The sequence below is a fragment of the Synchiropus splendidus genome, chromosome 19, assembly GCF_027744825.2.
Source record: "Synchiropus splendidus isolate RoL2022-P1 chromosome 19, RoL_Sspl_1.0, whole genome shotgun sequence".
NCBI lineage: Eukaryota > Metazoa > Chordata > Actinopteri > Syngnathiformes > Callionymidae > Synchiropus > Synchiropus splendidus.
In genome coordinates this window covers 11,167,380-11,185,564 of record NC_071352.1, presented here as the reverse complement: position 1 = coordinate 11,185,564, position 18,185 = coordinate 11,167,380, and the positions used below count along the sequence as shown (strand labels likewise).

The window sequence follows — 18,185 nt, the reverse complement described above, 5'->3', positions numbered from 1 at the left end:
AGTGACGATGAAGCAAAACTCAAAAACTCAATACCACAATAAGAGTAAAATGCTCTGAATTTTTGTTGAATAAAACTAGGCTGGTCTAGAAAGAATAAAAAGTAGAATGTGACGCTACGACTGTACTGAAACTGATATTAAAACTGGAAGCTACGAACAACTGGTGTGAAGAACAAAGAAAGCAGCAACTGCTGAAGTGTGGCCAGATGTTTAGTTTTGATAGAGATATTTTCCAGAGGACGTTCATGAAGGGGGGCCGCTGAGGGGAACAAACATCTGTTATCTAGAGGCTGCAACCCTCTTATCGTGGGTGTGACCCCCAGGGGGCTCATATATAAAACACCCAGCTGTGGAGACCTGTGACAATCAGTCAGGATGACCAGTCTCACACCCAAGGATAAGGACACCGTCAAGGCCTTCTGGAGCAAAGTCTCCTCCAGGTCCGCGGACATCGGCACGGACGCTCTGGCCAGGTAGCTTTGGCGACAGGCGGCTTTGTGAGAGACGAGAGCCTCGGTAACGTTTCTGCTGTCCTCCCTCCTCCACCAGGATGTTGACTGTCTACCCTCAGACCAAGACCTACTTCGCACACTGGAAGGACACCAGCCCCAACTCCGCCAGCGCCAAGAAGCATGGCATCACCGTCATGTCCGGAGTCGCCGACGCCGTGAGCAAGATCGACGACATCAAGGCCGGACTCTTCAACCTGAGCGAGCTTCACGCCTTCACCCTGAGAGTGGATCCTGCCAACTTCAAGGTACACCCAAGGTTCACACCTCGCTGAGAGAGTCCAGCACTGACCACAGCACTGTTCCTCCTCACAGATCCTGTCCCACTGCATCCTGGTGGTCATGGCCAACATGTTCCCCGCCGACTTCACCCCTGAGGTGCACGTGTCCATGGACAAGTTCCTGGCTTTTGTGTCTCTGGCTCTGGCTGAGAAGTACAGATAAACCTGTGCACTGCGCAGACGACAGCATGAACAATAAATCTGATGCAAAGACTTCCTCTTGTTTGTGTGTGAATCTTTTATATCGCCCAGAGACAAATGATATTGTAAAAATGAAACTTTATTTACAAAGAATTTTACATGCTGAACACACAGACACAGTAGGCTCACTGGTAAAAACAGATCATTAAATAAATACAAAACACCACAAAAATGCTATTACTAAACATACATACTTACTTAATAAACATACTGTATTTTGAGTAAAGACAAGAAAATGTTTGGTACATGTGAAGCATCAACATCTGCTTCAAGACATCCACAGTGTCTTATTATTATTATTTGAATGTTCAGTGTAAATAAAAGACAAAGTTTAATCATATATTAGAAATAGATTCATCATATTGTGGCATACATTTTGGGGAATTCAGTGTCATCTGTAATGACCCCAAGGTCATATTGCTTTTTAACAGAGACTGCAATTTTTGCTTCCTGCAGTGTGTGGTTGTGGGCGTGGCCAGATGGAGGCTGAGTTCACCCTCACTTGTAGTTCCAAAATCTGACCGTACTCAACGCTTCTGTAATGACTATAGAAAAGTGAATGCCATTACAAAACCAGATTCTTTTCCTCTTGCACGGATGGAAGACCTTGTTGATCGTGTGGGTTCATCTGAGTTTGTAACCAAACTGGACCTTTTAAAAGGTTATTGGCAAGTTCCCCTCACTCAACGTGCCTCTGAAATTATTGCTTTTGTTACCCCTGATCCTTTTTTGCTCTACACTGTAATGCCATTTGGGCTAAGAAACCTTCGTTGTCTGTTCACTTATGCTCCATGTATATATATATATATATATATATATATATATATATATATATATATATATATATATATATATATATATATATATATATATATAATTATTTTTGATTCAGAGTACTGATAATTTAATTCATAAAAACAGAGAAGAAAAAAGAAGAAGAGATGAACAATAAAATGAGGGCAAGAAACTTCATGAACATGATGGCAGCAACGCATTTCCTTCCTCTATAAGTGTGAAACGCAAATTCACTTACAGGACTAAATGTCATCCTTAAGTACATGAAGCATTGTTTTTATTCTGTCTTCATTTGTTTGTCCAGTCAAAAGACTCTTTACATTTGTATATTAAGATGTCAACAACTTCATATCAGTAGTTGAAGTAGCACACAAGTAGTTTTAACATTGTCATGTTCCTGTTTGAAATATTTCTGTGTGTGAGTTTTGGTCAGTTTGCTCTGAAGGATTGAGAGAAAGCAGGTTGAAGATTGATGTTGTTTTATTTTCCGTTGAGGTCAGCACATGACAGAGCGCTCATTCATCATCAGCGGATGCTCCTTAGTGGTATTGTCTGCCCAGGGCAGAGACCACCACCTGCATGAACTTCTGGAAGGCAGCCTGGGCCTCTCCAGTGAAGCTCTTGCCAAGCTGAGCGGCCAGCACGATGGTCAGACAGTCGGCCAGCAGCTGCGACAAGAAACACAGCAGCAGTGAGACGAGATGGACGGAACTCAAGAGAGCGGTGCTCAGAAACCTACCCTGAAGTTGTCTGGATCCACGTGGAGCTTCTCGGAGTGCAGCACGCTGAGCTCAGCGTAAGTCTCCTTGATGTTGTCCATGTTCTTCATGGCTCTGTCCAGGCCGTGGACGATGGTCTTTCCATGCTTAGCCACCAGAGGGTTGCTGATGATGGCGGTGGCGTTGTAGAGGTTTCCAAAGTTACCAAAGTACCTCTGCGTCCATGGGTAGACCACCAGACACCTGCACACGGAGGGAAGCATTAGTGCTCAGGAGACAGACTCAACCTGAGTGAGGTGGTGAGTGTGGACCTGGAGAGAGCAGCAGGACCCACGACCTCGTAGTCGATCTTGGAGAAGATGTCCTGGATGGCGCTACGCTCGTAGTCTGACCACTCAACCATGATTGCTGTCTCTGTGTTCCTGTGTAGGTCACTAGATCTGATGTCCTGTCGTCCAGTCGGCTTCTTTTATAAAGCGGCCGCACTCACCTCCTTCACACGGCGATGGGCGTGGAGCCGTATCAGGACGCTTCTGCACCTCCAAGATTGGAGCTTGGACAGAAATAGCTGCCACACAATGACACCACAGATAACACTATCTTTTGTTTCAGAACAAAAATGAGCTTTTGCGATGACACCTGGGAAGTTCTGTGAAAAGAGTGTCACATTCTGGCTCACTGAATAACAGAAATGATACAACCCCAAATGTTTTCAGTCTCAACAGAAACCACTATTTTTATTTATTTATTGTTTCATTATTTTAGTATTCTTGTTCTTGTTCTTGTTCTTGGTCTTGTTCTTGTTCTTGTTCTTGTTCTTGTTCCTGTTCTTGTTCTTGTTCTTGTTCTTGTTCTTGTTCTTGTTCTTGTTCTTGTTCTTGTTCTTGTTCTTGTTCTTGTTCTTGGTCTTGGTCTTGGTCTTGGTCTTGTTCTTGTTCTTGGTCTTGGTCTTGGTCTTGTTCAAGAGTTTCATTACTCGATTTCGAATAATATAATAATAATTATAATAAAACACCTTTGCAATAAATTGACACATATTTCTTTTACACAACTACATAAATATTATTGATGTTTTTATTATGATTATTATTATTATAAGTAGTAGTAGCAGTAGTACTAGTAGTAGTAGTTGTTGCAGTAGTAGGAGTAGTAATGATTATATGTTGAGTTTAAATCCCAAGTTGAATAACTTACCTCTGGTGGTGAAACTACGATATTGTAGCTGACGGAAATGATTGCTTAACTTTTGAAGAGGGAAAAACCACGTGTATGGATGACACTATCATATTTTATTTAAGCTTAAGGTGGGCAAATTGCTAGTTTTTCCACTGGCAGGTTGAAATAGCACGTGCTGGTATATGTATGTAACATTTTACCATATTGTGTTACCATTTACTGGTATCTTTGATATGTTACAATTTATTTTACTCTTATTAAAATGCATCACTGCATTATTCTTATTCTTATTCTTATTCTTGTTCTTGTTCTTGTTCTTGTTCTTGTTCTTGTTCTTGTTCTTGTTCTTGTTCTTATTCTTATTCTTATTCTTATTCTTATTCTCTATGAATGATGAAAACCAGTGCATCTAGTCTGGACAAATATGTTACACATAATGTTTTTAATCCATTCATGAACCCACAATCACCTTTTTCTTCTTTAAGTGTGTCAGAGACCTTTAGTGGTGAAACTACGATATTGTAACTTTTGAAGAGGGAAAAAACACGTTTGTGGATGACGTTATCACGTTTATTTTTTACCATTTAATATCACATATTTACTTTACTGTACCATTTACTGGTATCTTTGATATGTTAGACTGCAGAAGACAGTAGAAGACAATAAATACATACATTTAATAAAACATTTAATAAAAAATAAAAAAATATATTAAATAAAAGCCGAGATATTGATCCTTAAATCTTATGATTTGTGATGTTATGAGATAAAGACAAGCACTTATACAATTGTGTCTGACAACCTTCATGCCACAGGGACATAATATTGCTTACTTAAGACACTGTGTGCGTGCTCTGAGCATCATAACCACAAATACTATTGAAATAGGTCTCTGTGAATTTGTGTTTCATGGTTGAAGGGCAGTGTTTATTATAAGCGCTTTTGCTCTACTATTCAAGCCATAAATAATACATGTAATATATACTGATTGTAATAGTACCGACACACTAAAGTTCATTTGTGTTTTTGTTTACTCTCTTTCCCAGCATGCCTTGGAAGCCAGGATCTATAGCCTGTGAACAACTATATTAAAAAAAGAAAAAAAAAAAAATCATTTTAAGACAAAAGCGCCACCTACTGGCACTGTTTAGGGCACTGTTTCATGAAACCTCATCAACCTTATCACTACTGAACGGGATTTATTAGGTTAGGGTTCAACAGGGTTAATTTGAAGTGTTCTGTAATAATAAATAAATGTATGAATTTAAAAAAATGTCCTGCACCATCACAAGGAGCAGCCCTGATGAATCGGCCACATTCTGTTCCTTTAACAGTGAGTCAGAAGCGGCTTGAGGCTCTCTCCTGCTTTGGATGACGTCGGTCAGCAGCCAAAGAAATGCTAACATAAACAAAGGGCTCTAAACAACCTGAGCTACGTACGTCTTGAACCAATATCAGGGTGGCCACGCCATGAGTGATCTTCGTGAAGTCAGTGTGATGGTTCTGCTGGTGCCCTCCGTCGTAACGCGTCCAAACTTTCCCTGCTTTTTAAGGCCCATTTCTATCAGTCATTTCAATTGGTAAACAATCCCCTCTTCCTGTAAGAAAAACGATCCTCATCTCCCCCTGGTTCCTCCAGGATTCACTTGAAGATCCAATGATCCAAAACACAGAGGTTCCTGAATGCATCTCGCAATGGTCCTGCATGATTCCCATCCCATCTGCCTCTTCCAAGTTCGGTGTGTATGGCTCCTCCCTGAAGTCATGCAGCATACTTGATCGATGGCAAAGCTTCGGCTGAATAAAACACAAAAAATTGGCTGATACTCCATGAATCACAAGGAATATTCTGACTACTCAGTATTTCTTGGCATATTCACCAGCTATCTGGAGCCAAACTAAATGGTTCCACCCACTTCAGATAAGGTGGGCAGGGGCACCAAGCTTCACCCAGAATGACCCCGATCATGAGGTTTCTCGTCTAGTATTTTAGCTTAGCTGCTCATTTTTAATAAACATATTCACCGAAAATCAATATTTAAAAAGCTTGAAGTCTTCCTCAGATGACAGATTTAAAAAGTCTTCATGGTTGTTGATCGTTCTCTGGTTGCAGCAATAGCTTGGATTGTTTAAAAGGAAGTGAAAAGTAAAGGTGTTTTTACTTCTGAGAAGGAAATCATCTGCCATTCAGGAGCCAGATAATCTGATGGGTTTATACAGGTGATAACAAAGATAGTCAGTTCAGGGTTTTTCACTGGGCATCGGTTGGTCGCAGCCTTTATCAGGGGCAGGCTTTCACTATCATGTGGACGGAACCCATCTATCTGGGGTGTGACCGTGCCCATCGGCTGTATAAAACACCCGACGGTGGTCGGCTTGCCATTCTCCATCACTTGACCAACCGTCAGCATGAGTCTCACCGCTAAGGACAAGGACGCGGTCAAGGCCTTCTGGTCCAAGGTTTGCGGCCGGGCTGATGACATCGGCGACGAAGCTCTCTCCAGGTTTGTCCATCAGATTCTTCACATTTTCAATGACTGAATTGGGATTTCCTTCACCCAGGATGCTGGTGGTGTACCCCCAGACCAAGACCTACTTTTCCCACTGGAAGGACCTGAGGCCCGGCTCCGAGCCAGTGAAGAAGCACGGCAAGACTGTGATGGGTGGAGTTGGCCAGGCCGTGGATCTGATCGACAACCTGACCAAAGGTCTCCTGACCCTCAGCGAGCTGCACGCCTTCACCCTGAGAATAGACCCGGCCAACTTCAAGGTACTCGAAGTCATCCTCGAAGATACAGCCTTATCCGCCGACTCTGACAAATCCACACCTTTCCCTGCTCATGTTTACATGCGCAGAACTAGGATCAAATTCTGACATTTCATTTGCATCTCTTCAATCCACAGATCCTTTCTCACTGCATCCTGGTGGTCTTCGCCATGCAGTTCCCCGACGACTTCAGCCCCGAGGTCCACGTGTCCATGGACAAGTTCTTGGCCGCCCTGGCTCGCGCCCTGGCCGAGAAGTACAGATAAAACCTCGGGAGCATGTTGACCAACAGCGTCACATGTTTGTCTGGAAACTAATAAACAAGTGCATCCATGTTGCCGTCACTGTTTCAGTTCTTCTGCAGTATTCTTGAACATTTAAAATCAAAATACGCTTAATGTGTTCTTGACTTTACTTTATCTTGCCATTTATTTTTGACCAGAATTACAGTAAAATACTTCTAAAACCACTACAAACAGGTACTGGCAATACCCCTGCTCAAGCTATCACAAGTGCAACGGGTACTACTGCTACAACAAAAACTACAATAACTTCAACATTAACAGCATCTACTAGGACTCAAAATAATACTACTCATACTACAAGTATCTTCTGTGTTCACTTCACTTGTTTCACCAATGTAATTGTATTATTTTGACCGACAATAATACTTCTCCTACTACAACTGGGATTACTGCGAGACAAACAACCTCACTTTTAAGTATGACAGCAACCTTTTCTACTTAGGGTAAAAAGAGTACTACAACCACTACTCTTCAGACTAGTACTTCTACTTTCATGACTACTGCTTCAAACATCTTTACACAGCTATTATACTCCTACAACTACACTACTTCCATTCACTCAATTGTACCTCAAGTGCAACTGCTTCCACTATCACTACTACTCCTAAGAATATCACTGCTACTTTATTTTTACTGATATGACATGTGCTATTAATTCTATCGCCACTATTTCCACTAATACAACCATCACTACACAACTGTAGTAATATAGGATATAGTACTACATATTGTACTACTACTGTGTTTCTACTATGACACATGCACACACACACACACACATATGTATATTTATTTATTTACTTGTGGGAAAGTAAGGTGAGCAGTTGTTTAATTCTGAATAATACAGTAAATAGCAAGAACCAAAAGTGATTTATTGAAGTATCACAATGAGATGACAGTCATATACAAGGTTTGTAAAATGGGTCATCGTCAGGTGGCGCTGTGTGGCTGGTTCAGTAGTACTGTCGTCCCAGGGCGGACACCACCACCTGCAGGAACTTCTGGAAGGCTGCCTGGACATCTGCGGTGAAGCTGGTGCCCATCTGAGCGGCCACCACGACGGTCAGACAGTCGGCCAGCAGCTGCGTCGGAGCGGCAAAAACAACATGAAGGATAAAGGTCGGGCAGAAATCACTGAGTCAAGAGAACTTACCCTGAAGTTATCTGGATCCACGCGGAGCTTCTCAGAGTGCAGAATGCTCAGGTCGGTGTAAGCCTGCTTGATGTTGTCCATGTTCTTCACAGCCTTATCCAAACCAAGCATGACAACCTTTCCGTGATTTGCGACCTTTGCATTGCTCTTGATGGCCTGAGCACTGGAGAGATCTCCGAAGGATTCAAAGTACCTCTGTGTCCATGGGTAGACCACCAGGCACCTGTGGAAGTTTAGCAAAAAAAATGTCAAAAACTGGGCTTGGAGATGAAAACTTTGTCCACGTCAGACCTGGCGAGAGCTGCTGGACCCACGACATCAGGGTTTATCTTGTTAAAGATGCCCTTGATGGTGGCGCGTTCAAAGTCGGACCATACAACCATGTTTGCTGTCTTGTCTGCTTTCACAGGTAAATGCAGTGTCCACCTTATAAACTCCTCCCTGGAGCGATGCCATTGGATGGGCAGAGGCAGAGGCATGGTGGAGGAGCCACTTCCTCGATAAGAAGAGTACAAATCTGCCTGTATAAGATTGCCTCTGAAGGAGGCTGCCAACTCTTCGCCTGGGGACCGATCCAAGCACTAATCTCTCCTGAGCAGTGAGGTGGCAACCTGGCACATTTCTCCCCTTTCAGGTCTTTGTTCAAAGCTGTAACTGCTTGACAGTACCTTACCTTACTCCCGCCACTGCCAATGTTCAATAGTCAGATAGTTCTTAGACATGGCATGTTTATGGAGCACATCTTTCTCAGTCTAACAAGAGTAATGATCGGGACTTTTATAATAATATAATAAATATTTGTTTATATTTACTATATTATCATTATTATTATTATTATTATTATTATTATTATTATTATTATTATTATTAATAAAATATTTATTTTTTGTATTTGTCTGATATTTATTTATTTTGGACATATAGTTTTTGTTTTTGGAAACCGGAGGCCTCAGACCGAAATTTCGTTGCCATAATATAGTGATATGTTTTTGTGCAATGACAATAAAGAAAGTCTAAGTCTAAAAAGGAATACGGTGTATGAAAGTAACACGTCAGTTACATACACATCCAGATGTTTGTGACAAAAAATAGTATAAAAACCTGGGGACAGAACAATATAAGAGTCACATATGCTTATTTTTATGTTCATAAAAATATTGAAAGTGCGGGTAACACGACACTAAAGACAATTTACGGTTTGTTTATATTATATTCTGACTAAGCAAAGTATATATATCACTTAAAATAACTTAAAATTGTTACATTTACTAGTTGCCTTTTAAAATATTAAGTTATCATGAAATTCGCCACCATTTGATAGCACTAATTTTAATTGTAAATAAAAACATGACTGAGCGAGTACGGAGGCGGAACGTTTTCCTCTTCTGAGTTTAAGTCGGATGTTTTTTAGAATGGCACAAAACAATGACAACAAATGGTGGACTGAGCGGCAAAACAGACTGAGTTATTTGTCTTTGTTTGACAACTCCAAAGTATTGGACTATATTAGTTTATGTCAAATTTATCTTCGTGTTTAGTTCGCTGCCGCGTTTCGTGCCAGTAGTGTTAGCTAGAATGCTAAGATGATGTTTAATTCGTCATCCCGGTCCACAGATGACCCAACCTCGATGTATAGTTCTCCTCAAAACAGTGTTTATAAAAGTGGCGATAAAACGAGTCCAATAAGTGTTATACTGGTCAGTTCTGGGAGTAGAGGGAACAAACTTCTCTTCCGATATCCATTTCAAAGAGTGTCCGAGTGTCCTTCATCTGTCACTGGTAGGTTCTCACCCACTTCTGTGATGTCCCTTTTGGAAAGTGATTTTTTTTTAAAAGCGGCAAAAATGATTTAAGACGGCCCATTTCGTATTTGTTGCGATTTGCTGTATGTGGCCACTGTTGCACACAATCTATAGCAGGTATGGACCAAAGAATAAAGGAAGTCGAATCTAAACGAATGCTTCGAGTATTGGACTCCTGTTGTATTGTTTCAATTTTGTGGACCAATACTGTTGCTTTGTACCTCCCTTGCTAGTACACTTCTGTATTTTGTCCTGAAAATGTTTAAGCTGTTTTCTAACAGACATGAGTAACTGCGTCAATAATTGAAATCATGCTCAAAACTTGCTCCCTGTCATTCATCTCTTTTAGCAAAACAACGCAGTCCGTATGCTCTGAACACATCTGGCGACAGTTTTGAAGATCAGGATGGTGATTCAAGGTATTTGTTGCACCTATTAAGATTGCAGTGAGACACAAATACACGTTTTGTCCTATAGACAACTTTATTTGGGTAAATAAATACTATTTTGGCATCACTAAGATGTCTCATTTCAATTTTTGTGACTTAGAATCTTGACTTCCAGTATTGCCAGTACACAGTTCTGAAAGAAAACAACATATGCCATATGCAGTTAAACGCATAACAAAAGGTTTGAAACATCATTTTTATGTTTTGCTATCATTTACTTTAAATAGCCCACATGTGTATTGCAATTTCCTCTTTGTTGTTGTTTTTTTTTTCTTTCTGTTTATGGCCCATTCCCCATTTCAGAGAACAATCTACACTTACTGACGAACAGTTGGTAGCTGGGTAAGACCTGAAACATTCTGAACCACCTCTCCTCTGCATAGACCGTCCCTTTCCTTTTCATTGGTCTCGTCCCTTTCCTCTTTGGTATCCTGTTTTCGACCGAAAGTCCCTTCAAGCTGTAGCATTTGAAACAGGCTAATACAGGGGTGAAGTGTTTAGATCCTCTATATTGTTTCCCTTGTTCTTTTCACACTAAATTGACAAAATCATCTGGGTAAATATTGTTTGTGTAGGTTTTAGGTCTCAGAAACACAGAAAAAGAAGTGATTCATGCTCAACAATAAACCATGCAACACTTTTAAATTAGCAAAACTTTTCCTGTTATTCATTGACTGATAAGAAAAGTTTCTTGAAAGATGAGAGTGTTGTGTTTTATTGGATTTGTTGAGCGTGTATTTTGGTTCCTGTCCTTCCATTTCCCTACATTACAAGCCTGATAATGGTTTGACATCTTCTGGGTTTCACAGACTGGACTTCTAATTCTTTGATTGCAGCATGAGGCTCTTCAATAAATCCTGCATGAGTCGTGCAATGAGGTTGTTTCTGCAGGGGTGGGAGGCTCAAAGGGGGGGTTCTGTCTTTCCCAACATTTACACTGTGGGTTGACACTCTGAGGGTCTCCAGACTGTGATCAAGACAATCAACTGACTCTGATCAAAAATACTGTAGGTTTCTGGCTTCAACTTACTTGCAACATTCCTTTGTTTCAGGTTTTCAGACATCATTCTGGCAACAATCTTGGCCACCAAGTCTGACATGTGTGGAAAGAAGTTTGAACTGAAGATAGATAATGTTCGATTTGTGGGTCACCCCACGCTCCTGCAGCACCCACCTATTATTCAGGTAGAACAAAGAGTCTGACCTGTGTGATGTGGACTGTCAAATGTTGATAACTGGCATAACAGATGTAGCAGTAAAATGAAGTGCAAAAAGCAAAGAATAAAACAGCCGTAGCTCAATGAAAGAACTGCCTAAATCTGACAATTGAATCAGTATTTTGTAAATACAGCTTGCTTTTACTGAAACAAATTTGAGATTAGATTAGAAACTAATAAAACATTCATTTTAAAGAGACATTTATATTAGTACTATAAGATAGAATATATATATATAAAAAAACACTGACATGTTGGAATAACTTCTGAAGACTGGGAGATGCAGATTAGAAGCTGACCATTTTCCAACCATGACTCTTGCAGGTGTCGAAAACAGATCCGTCGCCGAAGAGAGAAATGCCGACGATGATCTTATTCAACGTTGTGTTTGCATTAAGGGTATGTTACCCCCTTTTTTTTAGTCTTGGCTATATTTTTTAATAAAAAAATAAATCATATTAGCAGGTGAATTTCCGAGGGTCAGAGGAGGGTGGGGCTCTCAGATTCAGTTACCCTGCCTGTGAATGAGAGGACAGGTCTGGAGAGATAGTATTCAGGCCTTCTATATCTTTTTCTGGCATATTTAGGGAGGGGGTGAGACTGCGGAGTGTTCCTGCCCATGCTGAGTCACTATTTTCTCTTCGTGGCCACACCACGATCAGACGTGCTTAGTCATGCTTTGTCATTTCTGTCCACCCAGGAGCTGATTGCTTAGCTGTAATACTAATATTAATATATTAATATTAGTATTAGTATTAACTTTACTCTTTTAATTTAATTTAAAAAAACAACGAGCAGCAAAAGAACGTGTGTAGTGGGATTTTACATTGTTAATACATAGCAAATGCGCTATAATATTAGAAGAAATAGATTTGTTTTTATCTTTTGTATATTCATCTTTCTTCATCCTAATTATAATTAACCTTATATACGTTTATATAGTTGCATATTTAATCTAGAATTATTCTTATTCTAACTCATAATTATTACATTAAAAATATAAAGCAGTGTATATATAATAATTATACAGTCATGAATATGAACTCGTAATTGACAAAGTTGGAAATGACGCAGATTCTTTTCATTTCAGTTATTTTCAATAGCGTTTTGTTGTCACCTTGGTTATTTTTTTCATCTGTGCAGGCAAACGCTGACCCGTCTGTCATCAGCTGCATGCACAACTTGTCCCGGCGTATTGCCATCGCCCTGCAGCACGAGGAGCGCCGCTGCCATTACTTAACCCGAGAGGCCAAACTGATGCTGGCCATCCAGGACGAGATCACCACTGTGACTGAGAGTGAGACACACCAGTGTTTCTAGACGACTGTTCCAGGTCTCACTCACTGAATCATGATTTAATCGGGGCTATATATGTTCACGTTGTAGCTGATGGAAGCCCACTGTCACCATTTAGACAGATTCTGCCCAAATGTAAGCTAGCGAAGGATCTGAAAGAAGCTTACGACAGGTGCGTAACAGTTAATATTTATATAAATATACATATATTTTAACTCAGTTTTTGTGTCAAATAATGGTGTGAATCTTTTTTAAGTCTGTGTACGACTGGCGTGGTGAGGATACATATCAACAACTGGTTGGAGGTGAGCTTCTGCTTGCCACATAAGATCCACAGGATCGGTGGAAACTACATCCCCCCAGAGGCACTGGAGCGCAGCCTGAAGGCTATAAGGTGCATTGCAATTCTAATGTTGGGATGGTCCAAGTAACAAAAATGTGTGGGAGTGTTGATAATGTGGTGTGATGCTCCAGGCCGTATCACGCTCTGCTGCTGCTGGAAGGTGAAAAGGCTTTGCTGAGTCAGCTTCCTCTGGACTGCTCCTCAGCGATGGTGCGACTCATCAAAACCTGCACGGCTGTGAAGAACCTGCAGCAGCTGGCTCAAGACGCTGACCTGGCTCTGCTACAGGTGCCGTCACGTTCTAGTCCAGCACTGATCCACTCAACTATTGTCCTTTTTTAGTTATATTGAGACTTTTTCTTGGAAGGTTTTAGGGGTGATCCACAGGTTTGCTCAATAAAACAAGAGCACACCAGTTTGGCTTTAAAACAAGTCAGAATAAAACAAGTCTTTGCTTGTAAGTAGTCTCACCCACCTTTGAATGTTTTAGTAGGAGTGTAGTCACACACTTAAGATTCAAGCTGCAGCATGTAGGATCTCCTGTTTCTTCTTAATACAAGTATATACCTGTACATATATACAGTGTGTGTATATATATATATATATGCAGTGCAACCAGACCGCCTTACTGCCAGTGGTCAGATACTTCCCTCTGGTGGACCAAAAATGTACTACTACTTTAATTTATATTATATTATTTAAATAAACATTAAAACAAAGATTGTATGTAAAAACGTTAATTTTGAAGCGCTTTAAGCTTTATATATATATATATATATATATATATATATATATATATATATATATATATATATATACTTTTGAAACTGTGCCACTAATAAGTGCCACTAATAAATGGCTCTTTTCATTCAGTTCCATTCTGTGTTTTCGTGTCAGATATTTCAGATTGCCGCTCATCTGGTTTACTGGGGAAAAGCCATCATCATCTACCCTCTGTGTGAGAACAACGTCTACATGCTGTCTCCTCACGCCAACATCAGCCTGTGAGTGTCTGCTGAACTCTCCCTCTCACTTTGTTTACCTTTCCGCCGGACTCTGCTGAGCATCAAGTGGAGGCGTGACTTGCAATGAGCTGTGATAATGTAAACGTTCTTCTTGGTTAGATACTCAAACTTGGCTCGACAGTTCGCCCAGCAGTTTCCTGGCAGCGACCTGCCCTCCATGTTGGCTAAGTTCTCCCTGCCGGTGTCACTGGCTGAGTTCAGGAACCCCCTGGAAGCTCCCGCCCAGGAGGTAGGTCTGCGTTGCCAGAATTATGGCTGCTTTTTACTGTTGAAATGCATCTGGCCCTTTTTATACTTGACCTTCATTTGACCTTTTATTGACCTATATTTTCCCCCAGATATGTTCTTCAATTGTACTGTTTATTATTTATGTTTGTTTTCTTGTTCAAGCATATGATATAGATAGATGTAACTATATCTATTCGTGCTCTGGACTGTAACTACTTAGTGTAAGTTCGAAGGAGGTTCAGTCATCTGCGCTCTCCAAGTTCAGCAGTGATAAATGATGAATGCCTCAGCAACAGCTCGAGCTGCTTCATATTTCATGAGAGTCTGTCTGCTAACCTGCCTTCTCACCAGACTCAGCTGATCCAGATGGTGGTGTGGATGCTGCAGCGCCGCCTCCTCATCCAGCTGCACACGTACGTCTGCTTGCTGGTGCCGCCCAGTGAGGATGAGCCGGGGCTGCGAGACGAAGAGCCCCCTCTGGCTGCACGAGTGGGGGGCCGTAGTCTCAGTACCCCAAGTGCCCTCAGCTTTGGATCCCCAAGTAGGTTCCTCAGTGAATTACACAACAGTTGAAGCACTGTATCACAAACCATTGAAATACACAATAACATCATGACCATGTGTTTTTTATTCTACATTCTAACCACAACTCATGTCATGTATTTTAAAGCTTATACCTTCAGTGAAGGCATGCTGTTAGACCATATAAAGAAAATATATGAGTAGATAAATAAAAGCTCCATTGTTTCATTTCATATTCAAAATAACCAAATAAAACTCAACCCGTGAGTCAGATGGATTTGAAACCCTCCACTGTCCACCTCGTCTGTGTAATGGTCCACATCTGTCAGTTACACAATAAATGGTCTTTGTATTTTGTCATGATCTGCAGTGGGAGGCATGAGGCCTTTCTTTGTGTCCATTGTGCAATTGTGTTGATTTTCCACATCACTAAAACCGTTTCCATGACAGAAATGTGTAACTGCACGCTCATGTTTATCCCAACCGGCTTCCTGTGGGTATGATCCAAACAAAGAGGCGCTTATCTGGCGTAAATGGCGAACGCCTTGGTTCAAACATGAACAAAGTGTTGTTGATGTAAAACAGGTGTGAGCAGATAAATAAGGAGTTAATGTGAAAGAATATCCTGTGTGTGTGCAGCCAGCAGCGATGACATGACGCTCACCAGTCCAAGCATGGAAAACTCCAGCGCCGAATTGCTTCCTGGCGGAGACGCGCCTCTCAACGTGAGGATGACGGAGACGCTGCTCGCCAGCCTCTCGGACCACGAGAGGCAGGTCATCCTCAACATCCCCGCCTCACAGAACCCAGAAGATCTGCGGATGTTTGCCAGGTTAGTCAGCCAGAGATGCAAAATCTGGAGTCAAATAAATAAATATAATAAGTTCAATCCACCTCACCTTACTTCCAACTGTTGTACATAAACAACATGATTTTATTTAACATATCACCTTCAAATGTCAAAAATAATATACTGTTTTATTCGTAGTCAAGGTATTTGCTCCTCTTTGAGTGAATTTATTATAAACTCCTTCTTATTATTGATAGAATCTGTAGTTATCGTTTTTAAAAAAAACGTATAAATTATTACCTCCAAACGGAAGTGGTTGCTGCGCTACGACCTGTGTTGTCGCAGCTCTTGCAGTGCTACTGCCGCCTGCTGTCCGGTCGAGCGTATTACAGTCTGAAACTCGAAAACCCGAATTGCACGGATAAAATAAATATAAGCATCCGACAAGACTATTAATGACAATGACCGTCGTGCGGTCCTGAAAGAGTGAACTTGTGAATCTCTTTTAAGATCAACAAGCAATTTTAAGTGTCTTTTTTTTTGAGTGGTTTTCCTTATTCACCTTGTTTTCTGTCAGCACAGAAACACTGATATTTGCATCTTCACTAGCAAAAGTCAGCGTATAAACACCTTCACAGAAACTGTGTGTCAGTCTCACTTTACAATCCATTCTCCTCTTTTCCATCCCGCTCTGTCGACTTCTTCCAGGCTCCTGCACTATTTCCGGGGCCACCACCATCTGGAAGAGATCATGTACAACGAGAACATCCGGCGCTCGCAGCTCAAGACTCTGTTTGACAAGTTCCGCAGCGTCCTGGTGGTGACGAATCACGAGGACCCCATTATTTCAATCTTCCAGTCGCCAATGGAGTAGAAACAGAGACCTGGCGACACGGTGAGAAGGAAGCGCTTGTACTTAATTTCTGCCTATTGGAAAATATTAAATTATTTTGTGCAAACGAAGTGGACTGTTTTCCTGTGGACACACACACACACAGTGAGTAATGATCATTCCAGACTTACAGCTACCTGAAGAGAAAGACAGCGGCTGTCAACGTCACACAGATCGAGCCAACAGCTGTGAAACCACTGAGGCGCTCAGGTAGGATTGTTTATTGAAAAAGACAGTGGTTGAACGCATAATAATTAGAAAAGGTCAGGAGTAATAGAAAAACCAGATCAAGTGTGAGCTCAAGTGGTAGAAAAACTGTTTTTAAAGATGGTGTGAGAGAAGCTCTTTTTCATATTCCAAATTCCAGCGTGAAAATTCATATATTGCTTGGCTTAAATGGCATCAACATTTGCACTTCAGTTATACAGTCCCATCAACGGTGGAGGACTTTTTACAATTGAAGTTAACATAGACTACAAAGTCTCTTTGTTTACTTCTGTGTTTATTCCGCTCAGTTTCTCAGCCACTCTGTCCACCACGCTCACACACGGGTGTCCGCGGAGATAAAACCGCAGCGGCTTCTTGGCCCATTCCCCGTGAGACTCGATCCCGATCCGAGACGTTGACACTACAGCGCTGGGTTCCGCCGCCTCCGCGTCCTCCAGCCAAACCTCGGCGTCAGAAGCCAGATCTCGACGGTCGAAGCAGCGGGTTACCTTCAGAGCCTGGCACAGCTTTGAGGGGCCGTTGCAGAGGTCTTTGTCCTTCAACTGTGGCGCTCCCTCTTTGCGTTTGGCTGTCCTCAGCTGACGCATGACCTTGTGACCCTGCAGGGGCTCCAGGGAGCGCAGCAGAACAGCAGCCCCCTCCCCTGAGCCACACAATATACATAAGTCAGCACTGTTTCCTTCAAGTCGCTTTTATAGTCAGATTCTCTGACGGTCACAAAACAATACGATGAAAACACTTTACCTTGACTAGACACGTTCATACAGAGGTAGATTCCGTAGATGGGATACACATAGATTGTGCCAGGCTTCATAAACATGGCAGTGTTCCTCTCCGTGCGCTTGCCTCCGGCTGAGTGCGAAGCTTTGTCCTCTCCTCCGAGATACGCTTCTGTCTCCACGATTCGTCCTCTCAACTCAGTGCCATCCTCACACTTGTGGACCAACACCTACGACAGATAACAGTTACAGCTGTCGAGTGTATTGAGCAACAATATGTTTCCTTGACACTACAATAACGCAGTACTACAAAACAGCACTATAATACACATGTCCAGCAAATAACAGGTGAATGTTCAACTGCATGACAAAGCAAATAGTGAACATTTTTAGATGATAACGTTGAATCACTGCATGACACATTCCAAACAAGATCTCTATTGAATGAATGAAGACAATATTATTACCTTTCCGAGCAAGGCTCTGGCCAGACACACACAGGGCTGGTCGAAAAACCTGTCTCCCAGTCTCTTCTGTGGATCAGTCGGAGCGAAATAGCGACTTGTGTCACTGTCACTTTGTGATTTAGCTTGTTTGGATTGAACGGAGGACGCCTCGCACAATGCTCTTCTCTTTCTGAGCGCCATCATTTCAGATCATTTTTAACGCACTACTGAAACGCTAACATGTTTTTGATCTTGGTTCACAGGGAACTCGTCATGTTGCTAACAAAGCGTTAGCGTCACGGAAGTGGAACTTTGTTTACAA

General features: G+C 41.6%; 6 protein-coding genes across 12 annotated transcripts; 3 read left to right on the top strand and 3 right to left on the bottom strand.

Annotated features, from left to right (window-relative positions):
* The first annotated feature begins 375 nt into the window (after nucleotides 1–375).
* LOC128750778 (hemoglobin embryonic subunit alpha-like) lies at nucleotides 376–1,008 on the top strand. Its single transcript, XM_053851267.1, has 3 exons — nucleotides 376–473; nucleotides 550–757; nucleotides 825–1,008. The coding sequence occupies exons 1-3, from the start codon at nucleotides 376–378 to the stop codon at nucleotides 951–953; spliced, it is 435 nt and encodes a 144-aa protein (XP_053707242.1). The 3' UTR covers nucleotides 954–1,008.
* A 1,261-nt stretch (nucleotides 1,009–2,269) lies between these two features.
* Nucleotides 2,270–5,539, bottom strand: LOC128751327 (hemoglobin subunit beta-2). Its single transcript, XM_053852283.1, has 3 exons — nucleotides 2,817–5,539; nucleotides 2,526–2,748; nucleotides 2,270–2,454 (listed from the first exon to the last, which is right to left on the bottom strand). The coding sequence occupies exons 1-3, from the start codon at nucleotides 2,906–2,908 to the stop codon at nucleotides 2,326–2,328; spliced, it is 444 nt and encodes a 147-aa protein (XP_053708258.1). The 5' UTR covers nucleotides 2,909–5,539; the 3' UTR covers nucleotides 2,270–2,325.
* A 478-nt stretch (nucleotides 5,540–6,017) lies between these two features.
* LOC128750773 (hemoglobin subunit alpha-1-like) lies at nucleotides 6,018–6,781 on the top strand. The gene is made up of 3 exons (XM_053851259.1): nucleotides 6,018–6,185; nucleotides 6,244–6,451; nucleotides 6,586–6,781. The coding sequence occupies exons 1-3, from the start codon at nucleotides 6,091–6,093 to the stop codon at nucleotides 6,712–6,714; spliced, it is 432 nt and encodes a 143-aa protein (XP_053707234.1). The 5' UTR covers nucleotides 6,018–6,090; the 3' UTR covers nucleotides 6,715–6,781.
* Nucleotides 6,782–7,611: 830 nt separating this feature from the next.
* Nucleotides 7,612–8,363, bottom strand: LOC128750758 (hemoglobin subunit beta-like). Its single transcript, XM_053851226.1, has 3 exons — nucleotides 8,198–8,363; nucleotides 7,907–8,129; nucleotides 7,612–7,835 (listed from the first exon to the last, which is right to left on the bottom strand). The coding sequence occupies exons 1-3, from the start codon at nucleotides 8,287–8,289 to the stop codon at nucleotides 7,707–7,709; spliced, it is 444 nt and encodes a 147-aa protein (XP_053707201.1). The 5' UTR covers nucleotides 8,290–8,363; the 3' UTR covers nucleotides 7,612–7,706.
* A 944-nt stretch (nucleotides 8,364–9,307) lies between these two features.
* Nucleotides 9,308–16,557, top strand: nprl3 (NPR3-like, GATOR1 complex subunit). 2 transcript variants are annotated; one of them, XM_053852569.1, is made up of 14 exons: nucleotides 9,308–9,685; nucleotides 10,058–10,127; nucleotides 10,461–10,499; nucleotides 11,210–11,342; nucleotides 11,699–11,773; nucleotides 12,518–12,671; nucleotides 12,761–12,842; nucleotides 12,927–13,064; nucleotides 13,145–13,301; nucleotides 13,911–14,017; nucleotides 14,138–14,267; nucleotides 14,618–14,807; nucleotides 15,428–15,620; nucleotides 16,287–16,557. In XM_053852569.1, exons 1-14 carry the CDS (start codon nucleotides 9,490–9,492, stop codon nucleotides 16,450–16,452), a joined length of 1,830 nt encoding a protein of 609 aa, XP_053708544.1. In that variant the 5' UTR covers nucleotides 9,308–9,489; the 3' UTR covers nucleotides 16,453–16,557. The 2 variants fall into 2 exon arrangements, with proteins under 2 accessions (XP_053708544.1, XP_053708546.1); XM_053852571.1 differs by lacking the exon at nucleotides 10,461–10,499.
* On the bottom strand, nucleotides 13,912–18,185 carry mpg (N-methylpurine DNA glycosylase). 6 transcript variants are annotated; one of them, XR_008413254.1, is made up of 4 exons: nucleotides 17,885–18,185; nucleotides 17,443–17,647; nucleotides 15,453–17,341; nucleotides 13,912–14,843 (listed from the first exon to the last, which is right to left on the bottom strand). XR_008413254.1 is itself a non-coding variant. In XM_053852572.1 (3 exons), the coding sequence occupies exons 1-3, from the start codon at nucleotides 18,065–18,067 to the stop codon at nucleotides 16,944–16,946; spliced, it is 786 nt and encodes a 261-aa protein (XP_053708547.1). In that variant the 5' UTR covers nucleotides 18,068–18,185; the 3' UTR covers nucleotides 14,851–16,943. The 6 variants fall into 6 exon arrangements, 1 of the variants encoding a protein (XP_053708547.1); XR_008413253.1 differs by having other exon boundaries at nucleotides 13,912–14,815; XR_008413255.1 differs by lacking the exon at nucleotides 13,912–14,843 and having other exon boundaries at nucleotides 14,851–15,603; nucleotides 15,879–17,341.

What these genes read in the sequence shown, in the direction of transcription:
- LOC128750778 (XM_053851267.1), top strand. Translation starts at nt 376, where the DNA reads ATGACCAGTCTCACACCCAAGGATAAGGACACCGTCAAGGCCTTCTGG. An exon ending in GGCACGGACGCTCTGGCCAG is followed by an intron (nt 474 to 549) that starts GTAGCTTTGGCG and finishes CTCCTCCACCAG; the next exon opens with GATGTTGACTGTCTACCCTC. An exon ending in TGGATCCTGCCAACTTCAAG is followed by an intron (nt 758 to 824) that starts GTACACCCAAGG and finishes TCCTCCTCACAG; the next exon opens with ATCCTGTCCCACTGCATCCT.
- LOC128751327 (XM_053852283.1), bottom strand. Translation starts at nt 2,908, where the DNA reads ATGGTTGAGTGGTCAGACTACGAGCGTAGCGCCATCCAGGACATCTTC. An exon ending in GGTCCTGCTGCTCTCTCCAG is followed by an intron (nt 2,749 to 2,816) that starts GTCCACACTCAC and finishes CTCCGTGTGCAG; the next exon opens with GTGTCTGGTGGTCTACCCAT. An exon ending in TGGATCCAGACAACTTCAGG is followed by an intron (nt 2,455 to 2,525) that starts GTAGGTTTCTGA and finishes TTCTTGTCGCAG; the next exon opens with CTGCTGGCCGACTGTCTGAC.
- LOC128750773 (XM_053851259.1), top strand. Translation starts at nt 6,091, where the DNA reads ATGAGTCTCACCGCTAAGGACAAGGACGCGGTCAAGGCCTTCTGGTCC. An exon ending in GGCGACGAAGCTCTCTCCAG is followed by an intron (nt 6,186 to 6,243) that starts GTTTGTCCATCA and finishes TCCTTCACCCAG; the next exon opens with GATGCTGGTGGTGTACCCCC. An exon ending in TAGACCCGGCCAACTTCAAG is followed by an intron (nt 6,452 to 6,585) that starts GTACTCGAAGTC and finishes TTCAATCCACAG; the next exon opens with ATCCTTTCTCACTGCATCCT.
- LOC128750758 (XM_053851226.1), bottom strand. Translation starts at nt 8,289, where the DNA reads ATGGTTGTATGGTCCGACTTTGAACGCGCCACCATCAAGGGCATCTTT. An exon ending in GGTCCAGCAGCTCTCGCCAG is followed by an intron (nt 8,130 to 8,197) that starts GTCTGACGTGGA and finishes AAACTTCCACAG; the next exon opens with GTGCCTGGTGGTCTACCCAT. An exon ending in TGGATCCAGATAACTTCAGG is followed by an intron (nt 7,836 to 7,906) that starts GTAAGTTCTCTT and finishes GCTCCGACGCAG; the next exon opens with CTGCTGGCCGACTGTCTGAC.
- nprl3 (XM_053852569.1), top strand. Translation starts at nt 9,490, where the DNA reads ATGATGTTTAATTCGTCATCCCGGTCCACAGATGACCCAACCTCGATG. An exon ending in GTGTCCTTCATCTGTCACTG is followed by an intron (nt 9,686 to 10,057) that starts GTAGGTTCTCAC and finishes CATCTCTTTTAG; the next exon opens with CAAAACAACGCAGTCCGTAT. An exon ending in GACGAACAGTTGGTAGCTGG is followed by an intron (nt 10,500 to 11,209) that starts GTAAGACCTGAA and finishes CCTTTGTTTCAG; the next exon opens with GTTTTCAGACATCATTCTGG.
- mpg (XM_053852572.1), bottom strand. Translation starts at nt 18,067, where the DNA reads ATGATGGCGCTCAGAAAGAGAAGAGCATTGTGCGAGGCGTCCTCCGTT. An exon ending in CCAGAGCCTTGCTCGGAAAG is followed by an intron (nt 17,648 to 17,884) that starts GTAATAATATTG and finishes TATCTGTCGTAG; the next exon opens with GTGTTGGTCCACAAGTGTGA. An exon ending in TATGAACGTGTCTAGTCAAG is followed by an intron (nt 17,342 to 17,442) that starts GTAAAGTGTTTT and finishes TGTGTGGCTCAG; the next exon opens with GGGAGGGGGCTGCTGTTCTG.